Source organism: Canis aureus, chromosome 14 (assembly GCF_053574225.1).
Source record: "Canis aureus isolate CA01 chromosome 14, VMU_Caureus_v.1.0, whole genome shotgun sequence".
Lineage (NCBI taxonomy): Eukaryota > Metazoa > Chordata > Mammalia > Carnivora > Canidae > Canis > Canis aureus.
Genome location: NC_135624.1, coordinates 65,461,444 through 65,479,196, shown reverse-complemented (window position 1 = coordinate 65,479,196; position 17,753 = coordinate 65,461,444). Strand labels below are relative to the sequence as shown.

Here is a 17,753-nt window from a genome sequence, read left to right as displayed (position 1 = left end):
CAGAGAAGAAAGGGAGGGGGGAGGTAGGTAGTTAGTGAAACAAGATATGGCAAGATGTATAGTTACTCACTGAAGTTAGTTTTAATTGTTTTTGATTCTGTCACTCACTCCTTCCCCTTAGTCTTAATTGATTGAGAATTGACTGCAGCTCCTTCCAAATAAAGTTGGAAAAAATTTAGTCCTTTCTACTGTTTCTTGCCTAGTGTCTGAAATCCTTTTTAAAAAATACCTTGTTTTTTTAGCCACTCATAAGGCGTCTTTATTTGAACTAAAGCATATGGTTTATTTGAAACTACATAAGTATAAATATATAAATGTGTATATATGTACGTGTATGTTTATGTCTAAATAAATGAATATAAACTAAATGATTTGGTTTCAAAAACATTTTATATATATGCAGTTTCCAGCTTGTAAACAGATTGTTCTTAAAAAGTTTGAGTTAGTAATTGAAACTTAAAACATTTCCTCCTAGAAATAACTTCAGTTTTTATTATCCCAGGCCACTAATTCATGAAAGCTAATTTGTCCTGTAGCATAAATAAATACAGCATGCCCTGGCTCTTAAAAGGCTGTAGAGGCGTTATTCTGGGTTTTGGTTTTTAATGACATCTTTGCTCACCTGCAGCAACAATTGTAGTATCGGTAACAGAGTAAGAAGTAGAGCAAGTATCACTTGTATGATTTATGTGTGACAGTTGAGGGTAGCTTGCAGCTGACTTTAGTATTATGCTTATAAATTTATTACTATAAGTTAAATATAACTTTTCAAAGTATTGCAAATTTTTCTTATATTTTTTGTAATAATAAACTATTTTAACCTTACGCATTTTTGGTTTAGGACACCTAGAGATGGTGCGATTTCTTTTGGAAGCAGGTGCAGATCAAGAGCATAAAACAGATGAAATGCACACTGCTCTAATGGAGGCTTGCATGGTAAGACTGGTGAAATACATACGTGAAGTTGATCTATATATTTCATAGAGACAGGGCTAGTGTATGATGAGCACCTTTTCCTTGAGTTCAGAGATTTGTTTATTATAGATTTATTGTAGAGCAGAGCCTCAAGTATCTGAATTATCACTTGTGTTCAGAGCCAGTTGTACACTAAATTCCTTCTATTAAAGGTGCTTTCTGGAGGCTTACGTACTACTTTTATTTTCTTAGTCTCCTATAACTATGCTGGTATTAACATAGTTGACACAAAATGCAAATATTTAAGAGTTGATCAAGGATATTGAGAAGATATAATCCACAAAATATGTGCATAATACTAAGCAGAGCACGTTCATCAAACTGATAATTTAACTTAATGAAAAATTTGAAATTAAAGTATTATTTGTGTAACATTTCCCCTCTATATATGGTATTTCTGAGCCCTTAAATCCTTTTTTAAGAATCTTCTTTTTTAGCATTTGTACTTAGGAACAAGTAATAATAGTATTCTTAAACTTTTGTATCTTAGTCTGTGATCTGTGGCACAGAAATGGATCAGAATAGCATTATTGGCAGATTTATGAGGAAAACATGCAGATGATAGAAAAAAGCCCCAAATGAATTTAAGTGGTTTTTTTTTTTATTATTATTAAAGATTTTATTTATTTATTCATGAGAGACACACAGAGAGAGAGAGAGAGGCAGAGACACAGGCACAGGAAGAAGCAGGCTCCATGCAGGGAGCCTAATGTGGGACTCGATCCTGGGACTTCAGGATCACGCCCTGGGCCGAAGGCAGGTGCTAAACTGCTGAGCCACCCAGGGATCCCGAATTTAAGTTTTTTATCTCAACTTCTCATCAGAGGATTTTTGAAAGGATGTTAAATTTTAATAATTTTTAGAAATATCAGATAGTTAATTTAGACTTGAATTATCTTTGTTTTCTTTATTGCCAGCCAGTATCTGTTTTAGTGAATTATCCTTTGAAGAAATGAGTTTTCTTTGAAGGTCCCAAGTTCTCATCTGTTAAAATTAGGGTAATAATCTTTCTCTCAGGTTGTTGTGAGTATGAAATACTATAATGTGTTAAAAATACATCCAAAATATCCCCATGGTTAAGGAACTTAAAATATTGCTTGTGATCCCCACTAGAGAAGTATTCAGATTAAGAAATTATAAAATGGAGCATTCTGCAGACCTAATCAGCATATACTGTTAGTGTTACAAGTAGATGAAAGATATTGGTAGTAGCCAGACATTTTGAAGCTTGATAAGAGATTGGGATTTTAAGATGGACTTTAAAGGAAGTCTATGGAGAGAGAAAATTCTGAACTGAAGGAACACAAAGTAACCATTGTAATGGGGCATTAAAGTTGTGCAATATGGCAACAGAGGCAAAAAAAAAATGGGTGTTTCATGTTCAAAAGAAGATGAAATGTCTACAAGGTAATATATAGAAGGAAAAATTATATCAAAGGCAAAAAAGGAAAGAGAGCCTTGGAGTTGCATATAGTTAGGAAAGCTGTAGGGAAAGGGAGACCAGTAAAGGAGACAGAAGATAGTAAGAGAGACTTCCTTTTCTTTTAATTTTCACTGGCATTTGAAAACATTGAACAAAAAAAGGAAGTACCATGTAAATATTGTGTTCCCTTTCCCATAACACATCATCTACAATTCTCTTGCTTTCTCCAAAAAGTATATTGCATTCTTCTTTTTCTACCTAGTGAAAATGAAAAGTTTGCTTCTTCTTAAGGTTTCTATAAAAATCCTACTTTCCCTTTATAACCTTTATTCATGTAGCATTTAAGTATATACCATGTGGTGCTGGTGTTATTTCCTAGTAGTCTTTTTATCCCCAGTGGTTAATAAGCCTCTTGCTTGAAGAGGAAGGTATTATTTTTCTACATGTTTCATAGCCTCAATCTCTATTTCCTAGTCTATGCCACAGAAATACTTAATACTGGCTTTCTCAACTGTTAAGTGTAGATTTATTTGAATGGAGATCAGTAAGTAAATCTTCATTGTATAGTAATTGATAAGTGTTCATATTTCTAACAATTTTTTTAAATGGTACTGATTTAATTTTTTTAAATTGCATTGTAATTAGGATGGCCATGTTGAAGTAGCTAGGTTACTTCTTGACAGTGGTGCCCAAGTGAACATGCCTGCTGATTCATTTGAGTCACCATTGACTTTGGCTGCATGTGGTGGGCATGTGGAACTTGCAGCTTTACTCATTGAAAGAGGAGCTAGCCTAGAAGAGGTCAATGATGAAGGTTATACACCACTGATGGAAGCAGCCCGTGAAGGACATGAAGAAATGGTGGCATTACTTCTAGGCCAAGGTAACCATACCAGTGAAAACAGGAAAGCATAATGTTTAAAATGTAAGATTACAATATTATAAAATTGGGTTTTTGTGTTTCATCTTTCAAGTAGATTTGTAACAAGGTGTTGTCGCAAAAATGAATGAGAAAGTATTTGCTTTGAAAATAATTTCCTAAACTGTGCTGAACAAAATCAAATAGACCTTTAATAGAGTTTTCAGCATGGTATACTTTGTGCATAAAAACAGAACTAAGGGTGAGGTGGGGTTGTAGATAATGTAGGACATATATGAGATTCAACATTTCTCAAAGTTGAGAGAATTCCTTTTGGGACCAAACACCTATTAATAAATAATATATCTAGTGTTTCATGAAACACAGTGTGGGGAGTCCTATCATAAGGACAAACTTGATAAGAATGTAAGAATGCTTTTATAAGAAACTGTCAAGGAGTCAGGACACAGTGGACTTTATGTTTAGGAAAAGTGAAACAGTTACTTTACAATATTAAGATACCTTTAGTTTAGAAGTAGTTTCCTGTCTCTATATTTGTAGCCAGATTTTATCTCTTTTAGTAGTAAAGTTTTTGGACAAATTTAAGAAGAGTGGCACATTTTTTAAAACCTTATTGGATAGAACTTTAAAGGCTGGATTGTTTTTCTTTTTTTTAAGATTAATTCATTAGAGAAAGCACAGCGGGTTGGGGGGGGCACAGCAGGCAGAGGGTGAGGGAGATGCAGTCTCCCTGCTGAGCAAGAGGCCTGATATGGGGCTCTCTGTCTAAGGACCCTGGGATCATTACTTGAGCCAAAGGCAGACCTTTAACCATCTGAGGCACCCAGTCGCCCCAAAAGCTGGGGTTTTATAGCACATTACTTATGTTTGAATCCTAGCTCCACGGCTTGCCAATTTTGTAACTATAGGCAAGTTCCTAATCTTCTGTGCCTGAATTTTGTCGTCTGTAGGGTTGTTGTGAGCATATACATATAAATATATATACATTTATATAAAGCTTTTTGAACACTTTCTTCTTTATATATGGTGATGATGGTGGTAGTAGTGATAATGATAATGTTGTGGTCCTGGGCAAATTAATGAACCTCAATTTCCTTAGCATTAAAATAGATGATGTAAAATGCTTTCAAATATTACCGGGCAAATAGTAATGGTGTATTAAATGTGAGCTATCATCATCATCATCATTTTTGAATCTTTATAACAAGGGAATGTAGTTTATTTTTCTAAGTCCTTTTATCACCTGGCTTGTACTTACTGGCTGAATAAATCTTATGTGCAGCTGTGTGCATCAAATATTGACTTGTGGGTATATTTTTAATAATTTTCATTTGTAATCACCTTTCAGAGTTTGGGAGAAGCACTTTTTTGTTTAGTAAAATAGTAAAGCTCATTTTCATTTTTGAAGTATAGTTATTAGGAAACCATCATGTTTTGCTTATCTCTGGAATAAATTAATGACTTTCTTAAAATAATTAGAATTTTTATTCTAGGAGCAAATATCAATGCACAGACAGAAGAAACTCAAGAAACTGCCTTGACTCTGGCATGCTGTGGAGGCTTTCTGGAAGTGGCAGACTTTCTAATAAAGGCAGGAGCTGATATTGAACTCGGGTGTTCTACCCCTTTAATGGAAGCTGCTCAAGAGGGTCATTTGGAGTTAGTTAAATACTTATTAGCTGCAGGTAGGCATTTTTGCTTTGGGAGGAGTTTTTTACATGATTTATTCAAGTGCAAAAGTTATAATGTAAATAACTTTCTTCAGATATGCTCAATGTATATTTAAAAATGTGGTAAAAAATATAGTAAACTTGTGTGTATTCTGCATGAATCACATTATTTCTGTTTAAAGTATCTCTGGCTTTAATTTCAAGCAGTAATCTTTTTTTTTTTTTTTTTTTTTTTTTTGCTTTTAAAGATGCTGATAATATTCTCTACTTCTAGAAAAGGATAGGGTGTTTTATGTTTTATCTAATTTGAGATATGGCTTATGTGGAAGAAATTTCCATTTCTATCATTTATGTCTTCTGGGTTTTGCATTAAGTCTCTATTGTTTGCTACTACTGCAGGAGCTAATGTTCATGCAACAACAGCAACAGGGGATACAGCACTAACATATGCCTGTGAAAATGGTCATACTGATGTAGCAGATGTCCTGCTTCAGGCAGGAGCAGATCTGGTAAGCTGTGTCACTTTTTAGATCCTAATACTTAAAACCAAGATAAGAAATTAAAGTTTTCAATGGAGATGACAGACAAAAGGTATTTATTCTAATATGCGTTGGCCTTTTTTGCCATTTTTTTTTTCTTTCATTAGTGTCCATTATTATTCTTGTTGGCAGGGTTATCCAATCTGTTACCCTTTGTGTCCCATAAAAAAGGAGGAAATTTTATGTTAATATATTAGTGCAAATTGATTTTTCTTAGGTATTTAGCTATTTTTAGAAGATAAGTATTTAATAAGTAGTCTTTTCCATCAAATAACTTATAATTTAGTAAAAAGGATACTGAGGTAAATGTCATAGGAAAAGTACAGACATTAAAGAAGCTCAGAAGAGGTTAAGAGGTCATCTGAGATGATATATTTTGGGCTGGATAAGGTTTAAAAAGGTAAATATGACAATGTTGTGACAAAAGAGATATTCCAGTTGGAAGAAGTAGTGTGAATATAGCCTGAGAGGGAAGCAAAAGCAAATGTATGTGGAGAAAATGCACTTCCAGCGTGTGAGGGAGTAGCACTAAGACATGAGGACGTAGTTAAAACTTAAGTAACCATATGGTCTTGAGGCTGAGATTAACAAGCAAATGTGTATTCCTGTAGAAGTTCTAGTTTATGACAAAAATTCACATGCAAGCCTAAACAGACTACTCCATTAACTAGTTTGGTAAATTTTATTTCACTTCTCTTTCCTCATTTATGGAAGGAAAAGGTGGAATTGGATTACTTTTGTGATCTCTTTCAGTTAGTGTGCTAGTACACCTCTTGAAGTACTTACGACACTTGTTATTTTCTGATTAGTTGTGTGCATATTTCTTCCATATTAGATTTTGAACTTGTTTAGCTTAAGAACTGTATTTCCAGTGTTTACCACAGTAGCTGTGAAATATATAGCAACATAATAATCTTCCTTAGTTAATTGCAATTCAAATAACTTACTGTGTGGCATAAGAGAACAATCAAAACTTACTCATCAGATGTGAATGTTAAAATATATATGCATTATATATATGTTATACATATGTTATGTATAATGGCATATGTATAATGCTTTATGAAATGTATTTTTTCTCATACCTTTATATTCTAAGATCTGAAAATTTCTCCAATAGTGTTCTCAAATATGAGCAATCACAAGAATGCAATAGATTCTCCATCCTTTTGAGACCAAGAACTCTCTAGTAATATCTTATAATTGATGGTTTCCTAGATACTAAATCACTAGCTTTGATGTTTTCAAATAAGGTAGTATGGACTTAATGGGAAGTCTATAAAGAAAGGGAATGATGAAAAAAAAAAAAAAAAAGAAAGGGAACGATGTACTTGCAGGAATACATACAGGTAGGATACAAACTTACAAAAGGAAAATAACTTGGAGTGGACAAGAATAATGCTAATAATGCTGATTGGAGAAGGCTGTGCTAGAGGGCCATTCACTGTTCAAATTCCATAGGCCTTTTGGTAGAGAGAGAAGTAAAAAATACCCAGATGGATTTAGATGAGGGTATCACAATCATATGAATATAACTTCAGTTCTTAAATTATATCTGTAGAACATGTGTCTAATTTGAGATATTTTTAAATTTAAAACGTATTCCTTAATTTGTTTCAAAGCATAATTTTTAATTTATTTAGATTTAAAGCCTGATATTTAATATACAATTATTTTCCTTTTGATTTTGAACAGAGCAACTGTTCACTAGCAATTAAATATCAATTACGTCTGTGCTTTTTTAATAGGAACATGAATCTGAGGGTGGAAGGACTCCTTTAATGAAAGCTGCAAGAGCTGGTCATGTTTGTACTGTTCAGTTCTTAATTAGTAAAGGTAGGTTTGTGTAAAGCAGTAGCTTTTTCTCCAAAGCTGTCTATTCTCTGCCCTCAGGTATTTAGAGGTTGAGAGGTAAAGGATGTTTTGAGGGTAACGCTGGAAGAAGGATGCTACTGAAATTTTGTGAATGGGTGGTTGATAAACATCCTGTAATGCAATGAATATTTCTGAACTATGAAGAGTTGTCATATTGAATACCACCCTTGTGAAAAATTTTTTAAAAGAAAAATTTCTCTATGTAAAACTTTTAAGAGTTTAGATTACTTAAAGTCTGTTCTGTTTATGTAATAATAGATCTTGAAACCTGAATTCTTAGGTTTATGCCACTAAGTTACTTAAGGGCAAGTCACTTTTCTACGTTACATTTCCTTGGGCCTAAGTTTCTTTCTTTGTGAAATATAGAGAAATAATCATACATATGGCACAAAATATATTTAAAATTGAAATGTGACCAAAATGCATGGAGGATTTTCATCTGTGGTCCGTAATTCTACTTTGAATATCAAAAACCATTTTAAATGACAAGTAGCATCTTAATACTTCTTTTACATTATTTGTTAGGTGTTCACTACATAAGTTCAAGTTGAAACAGTTTTAATGCAGATTTCATCATATTCTTAAGTATAGAAGATGAAAGATTTTACTTTTGATTCAGCATTTATTTGTTTTAAAGATTTTATGTATTTATGAGAGACACACACAGAGAGAGAGAGAGAGAGAAAGCATTTAGCCTTATCTTCTTTCAGTGCATACTGAAATATTTATGGATGAAATTATGTCATGTTTGCCTGGGATTTGCTTTAGAGTAATTCAAGATGGAAGAGGAGAATTGATAAGGGTTTGTGTGAAATGAGATTGGCTGTGTGTTTATAATCATTGAAGCTGGGTAAGGGGCATGTGGATCTTCATTATACTATTCTCTCTTTATGATTTTGAAATTTTCCATAATTTAAGAAACAGCTGTCTACTAACATGATTTGCTATGTCTTGTCTGTTTTAGGAGCGAATGTGAACAGAACCACAGCTAATAATGACCATACTGTACTGTCCCTGGCTTGTGCAGGGGGTCATCTGGCAGTGGTGGAACTACTTTTGGCTCATGGGGCAGATCCTACTCATCGTTTAAAAGTATGTGATTCAAATGTTTCTGGTAGCATTATGTACATTACAGTGTTTTTCACTATTGAACATTACAAGATAACATCTACCAGTTCCATTTATACTGGCATTTTAAGTATATTCATTTTTGTTTTGTTTTGTTTTATTAGAGGAAAGTGTTCTTTACTAAACCTAAGATTTTATGTATTTTCTGGTTCTGTAAATTAGCTTATTTAAAAATTTTTTTTTCTCCTTCCATACCCACTCTTTAGGATGGCTCAACTATGTTAATAGAAGCAGCGAAAGGTGGCCATACAAGTGTTGTTTGCTATCTTTTGGACTACCCTAATAACTTGCTTTCAGCCCCTCCACCAGATGTCACTCAGTTAACCCCCCCATCTCATGATTTAAATAGGGTAAGATTCAAAACTAAAACATTTTATATCTTCCTTAGATAACTCTTTGGCTCATAGTTTCAATGTAAACTAGATTTGACTATTTTTTGTTATAATATGTAGGGTTCTTTATAACTATGTAGTTGAAATGGTTAATGACATAATCTGGTATAATATTCAGATTGTACTTTGGTTTGATTTTGATTTGCTTTCTTACTGTGGCCAGAATAATCATTTGAATTCAAAATCCACTTAAAAAATGTTATGGAAAATAATTTGGTACCAACATATTTTAAGTAAATATGTCAATATCTGAGATTAATACCATGTTACAAATATTTTGGAGAGTGTTTGTAACTTAATTCTTAATTTAAAGCTTATTATTTAATGAAGTGTGTAGGAAAAGCAGAAGTATAATCGATTTCCTTTGTCTTAGGCTCCTCGTGTACCAGTTCAAGCACTGCCCATGGTTGTCCCACCTCAGGAGCCTGACAAACCACCTGCCAATGTTGCTACTACTCTTCCCATTAGGAATAAAGGTCAGTTATACTTCTGAAGACTGTTTTTTACATGTTATCTGGGTAAAAATGATAAGTTTACAAAGAAAAACCTAGCCATTTATAATTATTTTTCCACAAAAAGTGAATTTTACTAATTGACATAGTTAAAAAGATTTTTTTCCTAATGAATAAGGCATGTTATTGGGAGAGAAGATAGTTAATAGCACAAATTTATGCTAGAATTATCAGCAGTAGCAGGAGAAATTCAGATGCTCATCTTTGATGCAATTCTGATTATCCATGATTTCCTCTCATAACTGGTCATTTCTATTCATGTTAAAATATTAGGCCTGGGTATAGTTGGGTGACATTTTTGTAAATTACTTAAATTTCTATAGTGATACAAGGCTTAAGATTGACAATTTAGATCAAAATTAAAATATATTTTAGAATAACTGGTTTAATAGAGATTTTATATCTGGGCTGCCTTTTCTCAACCAATAATTGAAAGTTACTTCAGATATGCTTGTTTGTTTCTCTAGAATTCTGAGGTCCATATTTGACTTGTGGATGTTACACCATGCATGTTCTTAAGTTATGTCCCAAAACATTATAGCTACCAGTTTGAATCAATTTTTCTTTTTAAAAGTTTGACCTGAAGAACCAATGCAGTTTTAATTTTTTGGTTTTTGGCTACCTATATTATTTTACCAACAAGGTACTAAGTATTTCCACCAGTTCTTTACAGTCACTACTACCAATCTAGAGCCTTGGCACCTTTTTGAGTTGGTATAGCAAACAACTGATTGCTATACCTGTAGCCAGATCTGTTTATTCACCTGGCTGTCAGAAGATACAGTGGATGGCGTAGTCCAGCATCTTTTCTTCCAGGGAAACTGAATCCCAATTCTCTACTGGCCAGGTAGCTGTGTGAATATGTGAATTTATATCTTGCCTTAATCAGTCTTGAAGATGGTAGGCCCCCAGCAAAGACAAATTTTAGTTGGATTTAAATTTCCTGGTACTTCTCAGTGGTTTGGGTACTCTCTGTGTGTATGTGTGTGTGTCTAAAAGGCATAGGCTATCAAATGTGGAAAAACCTTGACTTAGAGGTCTAAGTTTTCCCTGCATCTTAATAATCTAGCATTATTTTTCTGTTCTTATAAGTTTTTACATCTTTATGACCAGATGAAGTGTCTACACATAGTCTTAGATTTTACTTTAATTGCACCACTTAGATATCACAGACCTGCATCCCTCTATTGTCTAATTTTAGCCATGTGATATTTTAAAAATTAATTTCCCAAAGATAACTCTATGCACATAAAATACATACATTCTATATTTATGATAAAGAAGGTGGATTTGTTTTTAAACTCCTTAACAGTGCATTTTCACCTTCTGTGGATATAATAACTTGGTGCATAACTGTTGGCACTAAACCTCCCAACAGTAACTCTGTAATGAGGATGCCATTCATGTGCACTTCTGAGGGGGTTTCTTTTTCACACAGCTGCTTCTAAACAAAAGTCCAGCAGCCATTTGCCAGCAAACAGCCAGGATGTACAGGGTTACATCACCAATCAGTCTCCAGAGAGCATTGTAGAAGAGGCTCAGGGAAAGTTAACAGAACTGGAACAGAGGATAAAAGAAGCCATAGAAAAGAATGCACAGCTGCAGTCCTTGGAACTGGCTCACGCTGACCAACTTACCAAGGAGAAGATTGAGGAGCTGAACAAAACAAGGGAGGAACAAATTCAGAAGAAACAAAAGATTTTGGAGGAACTACAGAAAGTAGAACGAGAGTTACAACTGAAAACTCAGCAGCAGCTAAAAAAGCAGTATCTAGAGGTTAAAGCTCAAAGAATTCAACTTCAGCAGCAGCAGCAACAATCTTGCCAACATCTGGGACTACTAACTCCAGTTGGGGTTGGAGAACAGCTTTCCGAGGGAGACTATGCACGGTTACAGCAAGTGGATCCCGTTTTGCTTAAAGATGAACCCCAGCAGACTGCTGCTCAGATGGGTTTTGCACCAATCCAGCCTCTGGCCATGCCTCAAGCTTTGCCTCTGGCGGCAGGTCCCTTGCCTCCAGGGTCCATCGCAAATCTTACAGAACTTCAAGGAGTGATAGTTGGACAGCCAGTACTGGGCCAAGCACAGTTGGCAGGGCTGGGGCAAGGAATTCTGACAGAAACACAACAAGGGTTAATGGTAGCCAGCCCTGCTCAGACCCTCAATGACACGCTGGATGACATCATGGCAGGTGGGTTTATATTGTTATGAGCAGGTATCAAATATGATTTGCTTAAGGCGAGTAAGAGTGTGCCAGAATTTTTGCCGTTACCCAACTTGAGAACTATTTTTGGACTCTTGACCCATGTATATCCTTAGACATATTAGTTCAATCTCAGAAGTTCTCAGACGGATACAGGTCGAATTAAAGATTAGCTCATGCAATACAAGTGACTGAAACTTTTTGGCTTAGCTGTGTAGGCTGGGAATCTAGGTTTTTTTCAGTAGTGGGGTTGATGTTTGAGTTTTTTTTTGTTTTGTTTTTATTTTTTCTCTTTAAGTTAAGAACACTAAGATTGAATTTTGGCTTTTGTGCTTCTGTATTCACACCAATAAACTGGGAAATTGATAGAAGTTGAAGTGCAAAACAAATAGGACACATCAGGAAGTTTATTTGTGAACAGAAATACTTTATATCCTAATGGATCAGACTTCAAACCTGATGGATATTAAAAAAAAAAAAAAAAAAAAAAACTTAAACACCTTTACAACAAAAATAAAGTACCAAACCAAACAGGGTTTGATTATACTGTATGTCAGTGGTTTTATCCCCTGTGAATGTTAATGTATAGTTCTCTTTCTAATTGTATGATGGGAAGGTGTGGTCCCCTGACAGTATCATAAATGATATATCTTTAAATGTGTAGCCAAAGAAATTTTATTCCTTAATAATTAGTTTCATTGGCAAGAGGAAATATTTTAGAAGGTTGTTTTAATAATTCTAACTTTTGGTATGTGCTTTTCATGAGTTCTGTAACAGTGGTAGAATGAGGTTTTATAGGATTATAAACCATAAGAATGTCATACTAAGAAGGATAATTTTCTTCATTTAAGAAAAAGATAAAGAAAATTTGAAAAGGAAGGAAAAGGGGAAAACAAAGTAAGTCATTGATATTTGGTAGTTTTTATCTGCTCTCTTCCCCTTTTTTTTAATTCTTTGATATATACCTAAAAGATGATTGAGTTTTTTTTAATTTTGAAACTGTTGTGTGTGGCAATGTTACATATTATGATGAAATTATATCTGTAACTTGTCTTTCATCTTTTAAAAGAATAAAGGAAAATTTATAGTGTTGAGAGATATTTAGCTAACATTCAGAAACTAAGACACCAGCTAATGAGACAGAAGTTTATGAACAAATTGCTTTTAAGTTTTCCTGGTTGTCTTTTAATATCACCCAAGCAGTATTATGTGGAATGAACTAATCTTAGAGGGTACAGTAACTACCTCAGAAAAAGTCCTAGTAATCATTAATAAGAACTGTAAGGATTCTTATAGTGATAAATATAAAACTTTTCTATAGATTTGAGAATTCCTATTAACCACTGTTAGCTGGTTAAAATAATTGGGAATACAATTAAAGAAACATTAGTATCTTATGAAAATTGGAGTACAGTAGCCAAAAGTCCCAAATTTGCTCTTAATTATATGTCCATTAATCTAGGTCATAATGATAGTCTTTCTGTTATGTCAGTTGAACTACCAAAGAATGTGTAGTTAAGTGTTATTTATCCAATTAAATGAAGAATGGACATTCCTACCAATGAATAGTTAAAAACTTTTGATATGCTATTAGAATTTACATGATGTTCTTGGGCATACTTATCAACATTGTACGTTGTACAGCTGTACAGTTTTTATGCTGATCAGAATTATTGGAGATTTGTGAAATAGGTTTTCTGTTGATTGGTTTACCAAGCAAAAACACTTAAATTCTGCCTCTATGTTACAGGTGTTTTCATATACAAAAATTTCAAAAGCACTTAACTTTTTAGGAAATATAGCAAATACTTCTCATTATAAAAATACTTCACCACTTTATTATGCCCATTTATATGGAGAAAGGAGAGATGGCCAGAAGGAAGAACAGGATTAAAAACATCCAACCACTTACCCACAGTCCATCCCTGTCATCATGCATGTGCACATGCATAAATACATATACTCCTGCACTCACTTTCACTTTTCTTTAAACAGCTTCTGTGGTAGTACTTGTTCTTTAGGTCGACTAATGATCATTTCCATTTCTTTCTTTGGGCTTCTTGATATTTTACACCTTTTTTTAGGCTCAGTCTTCTTTCTCCACTTCAGCATAACCTGTTCTTTATTTTTCAGCTCCCATTTATTAGACTGCTCTTGTAAGGTTCAGTCTCTTTTTCTCTAGTAGTTGGCTGACCCACATCTTCTATCTTCTCTGTTCTCTGTACTTGCCATAGCAAAATCAGTTCCCTGTTTAACCAGTCTTAACACCTTGCCCTTGCTGCGCCTTCTTTCCTTACCTGTTGTTAAAACTTTTCTAGAGCATCTGGTTCTCCTTCTCTAAAATCTAGTCTAAAATGAAGTACCACGTGGAAAGATCTGTACCAGAGTTCCTTCAGGTCCCTGCATATTGACAAGTTGTTACTTTCACTATAGGGAATGGATAAGTGACAGGTAGTTATTTCATTCTAATAAACCAATTTCATAAGTATCCCAAAGGAAATGAAAGGAGGGAATTGGTTTTTCTATATCTCCTTTTAGATGAGAATAAGAACAATTTGACCAAATATAGGAAAACTAATATTAGTATATTCCTTAAAATAATTTATTCCAATTAAAATGTAAATAATATAGTCATTTAACAATAAAACTTAGACTTTTTGTTTAATATCATGAAATAAAAATCAGTTCTTTGGACAGCTTGGTGTTCATTCTGTTTAAGCTAATTTTTGTATTTAGCATTTTCATTTGTGAAAATCCAATCAGAGGAGTTTATGCAATCGATTTTAAGAGCCATAGATTTTATATGGTTTTGAAATTTATATCTAAACTATGTACGTACATTTAAATTATCTTGATTTTTTTCTCAACATATAAACTTTATCTATATGAAATAACAATATCAAGGTCATTAATGATCAATTTAATATATTAGTGCATGCCCTTTTCTATTAATCTGGATCCCTGCCAATTCAAACAGTGTTTTGTTTTGTTTTGTTTCCTTCTTTGTTTTTTCTTTAGCTTTTAAGTGGACTTAAAATGTATAATTATAGAATGTGTGTTGCTATAATGTATATAGTGTATGTTTGTGCTTGAAGTAAGGATCTCATGTAAAATAGATTTAATTGACAATCATGTTTATAATTGTTATAATAAGGTCAATTTCAGTTTTACTCTTGACAGGATCATAACTTCTTTTGCCTGGTTTCAGATCCAGTTGTGAATCATGATTGTTTTCTGTCTGATGTAGTTGATAAGTATGTTGGTAACACACATCCATGCTACGTTGACCATTCAAAGATTAATGCCCACACTTCAGTGCTATAGCATTTTTAATAGGGGGAGAAAAAGAATTGATGTTCACATATCAACTCCAGAAGTGAATCCGTGAGGGAATAAAATACCCTCAGTTGCCACCACCTTTGGAGTTCTCCCACCTCAAGTACTGACCTAATTAGCCCCTTCTTAATTTGGAGATTTTGGTTAAAATAATATCAAAGCAAAAATATGCTTAGAACTAAGAATAATCTATATTTGAAGGTTGATTGTGTGCATACATTTATTTTTACCATAATCTTTTAATTTTGTCTTCAAAAGTCAGTGTGATTGCTGGATTGATTGGTGGGCATTTTAACCCCTCAGAGTAATTCTGATATGAGAAACTATATTTCTGTGTGAGGATCAAATTTTTATATTTTACTATGCATGGCTGAGAGCTAACCATTCAGAATATTATCATCCCCCTGTCTGCAGTTAGTTAAAGGGTAGGGAGTGTTTTAATGATTCAGGAGTGAGGCTCACCCCAAACAGTGAAATTACTTTGATTAGAATATAATGTATGAAAGTGGCAGGTTAAAACTCACACTTTCTCGCTCTGAACTTTGGCTGTTTTACCTTTTATTCCATTTTAATTCATAAGAATATTTTTGTTTTCAGGGATATTTTGAATTGAAGTTTTATGATTATGTACTGTTAGAAGAGAATTTGTTTTTCAGATGGATTATTATTTAGAAAATGGGTTATTCTCAATATACTTTGTTTTTAGACTTGTCCAAAGTCAGAAATAAAATAACCAGAAAAATGAGTTATTAGTGCTATACAGGACAGTCTATAGGATATTTTGTTTTAAGAAGTCTTTTTAAATATTTTCTAATAATTATTTCTTACTGTTACCTAACAGTGTTTCATCCTTATTAAGTGCAGTTATTTTGTTCAACAGCAGTCAGTGGAAGAGCATCCGCAATGTCAAACACTCCTACCCACAGTATCGCTGCTTCCATTTCCCAACCTCAGACTCCAACTCCAAGTCCTATCATCTCTCCTTCAGCCATGCTTCCTATCTACCCTGCCATTGATATTGATGCACAGGTAAGCTCCAAGTTCTGGAGGGATGGTTTTAACTAAAATTATACCATCAGTAAAAATATTAGTGTTAGTGATTTAAATCATCTTAGACTGCTTTGTTTCTCAGTGATCTGAGTGACAGTTATAAATATATTAGAATCCACATTTTAAAAAGTAAAATGCCAAATACAGATTATTAACTGATAATTACGTGGTGATCTGGTTTCCAGGGTCATCGAGTAACTTTTTTTTTAACTTTAGAAGAGGATGTAAAAAGAAATACTTTATTTAAGATCAGTTTATATTTTCTTCTAATATTGAATTAGAAGACATGCTTCTAATTCATAATGGATTACACATAAAAGATTCTTCCACTTATGTATCATATATACTCAATTTTATTTATATTGTCTTGGAAAGTTCTGATCTTGCTGACTCTCTGTGTCTGTATCTGTAGCACTAAGTCAAAACAAAACAAAGAACACAATTAAAAAAAGTTAGTTTATCATGTAACTCAGGGCAGAGTAAAGTTGGAGAGGTGAGGATAGCTTATGTTTTGTCCTGAAGAAATGCTAAGAGGCTTAGTTTGGAAGACTGCTGAACAAGGTAAAGAGTGTAGACTGAGATATGTTTGCAGTTTAGTTTTGTATTTGGGGGGGGGGGGGTGGCATTTGAGCATAGATGAGGGTGGCAGTTTTTATTTGTTAATCATCAGTTCTTTATAAACCTGAATTTCAGGGGGGCAGGGAGAGAGAGAGAGAGAGAAAGAGAAAGTGTGTGTGTGTGTGTGTGTGTGTGTGTGTGTGTGACCTATTAAGACTGTGTACTCTTAACCAATTGAAAATAGAGCTTCCGGGCAGCCCTGGTGGCTCAGTGGTTTAGCACCGCCTTTAGCCCAGGGCATGGTCCTGGAGACCCGGGATCGAGTCCCACGTCGGGCTCCCTGCATGGAGCCTGCTTCTCCTTCTGCCTGTGTCTCTGCCTCTCTCTCTCTCTGTGTCTCTCATGAATAAATAAATAGAATCTTTAAAAAAAATAAAAGAAAGAAAGAAAATAGAGCTTCCTTTTCATTAAAAGTTTTCTTGGTAATATAGTGGAAAAGGAATTTTACTTCTGTTTTTACTTGCTTTCCAAATGCTTATTGTGTTATATACGCTTTTTTTCAGACACTTAAAACTGTTAGGGGCGATTTTAAGGAATTATCTAATCTTCAGACCACAAATATGAAGTAGCTACTTTTAAGTACCCATTTTCCTTAGTGAAGAAACCAAGGCTAAGAGAGAGATTAAACATTTTGCTTAAGATCAGTTCATTTAGCTAACAAGTGAGGGTTGAGTTCAAAGGCCCCCTCCTAACTACTATACTCTGTAGTCTTTTAAAAAATTACGAAGTATTCATTTGATGAACCACAATGGTTTATATTTAATAATGATCTAACATTATAGGGGCACTTGGGCAGCTCAGTCAGTTGGCTCAGGTCATGATCTCAGGGTTGTGGGATTGAGCCCTACCTACATTGGGCTCTGCTCTGGACGTAGAACCTGCTTAGTTAGAGAGTTCTCTCTTTCCTTCTCCCTACTCACACACTGTCTCTTCCCCACATAAAAAGAAAAAGAAAAAGAAAAGAAAAAAGAAAAATGAAACGTTATAGAACTGGGTTGAATTTGGTATTGAATGTGCATTATTTTCCTCAAGTCTTTTTTGCTCTGAGGCTGTTACATTGTAACTTGTGGCTATTATGTTTTAAAAAGAGATATATTTTTTAGTTTTTATGGAATCAAATTGAACCATAAACAAAACTAAAAACTTGACCAA

The 17,753-nt window shown here is 33.9% G+C and overlaps 1 protein-coding gene across 7 annotated transcripts in view; it reads left to right on the top strand.

Annotated features, from left to right (window-relative positions):
• Nucleotides 1-17,753, top strand: part of ANKRD17 (ankyrin repeat domain 17) — a 152,844-nt gene that overhangs the window by 89,839 nt on the left and 45,252 nt on the right. For 4 of the 7 annotated variants that reach the window (XM_077848323.1, XM_077848325.1, XM_077848326.1 and 1 more), the window contains exons 7-16: nt 842-936; nt 3,044-3,281; nt 4,772-4,963; nt 5,348-5,457; nt 7,236-7,323; nt 8,327-8,454; nt 8,697-8,840; nt 9,256-9,358; nt 10,833-11,585; nt 15,814-15,962. In XM_077848323.1, coding sequence (XP_077704449.1) covers nt 842-936; nt 3,044-3,281; nt 4,772-4,963; nt 5,348-5,457; nt 7,236-7,323; nt 8,327-8,454; nt 8,697-8,840; nt 9,256-9,358; nt 10,833-11,585; nt 15,814-15,962 — 2,000 coding nt within the window. The remainder of the gene's footprint in view (nt 1-841; nt 937-3,043; nt 3,282-4,771; nt 4,964-5,347; nt 5,458-7,235; nt 7,324-8,326; nt 8,455-8,696; nt 8,841-9,255; nt 9,359-10,832; nt 11,586-15,813; nt 15,963-17,753) is intronic. The other 3 variants (XM_077848324.1, XM_077848329.1, XM_077848328.1) reach the window with 3 other exon arrangements.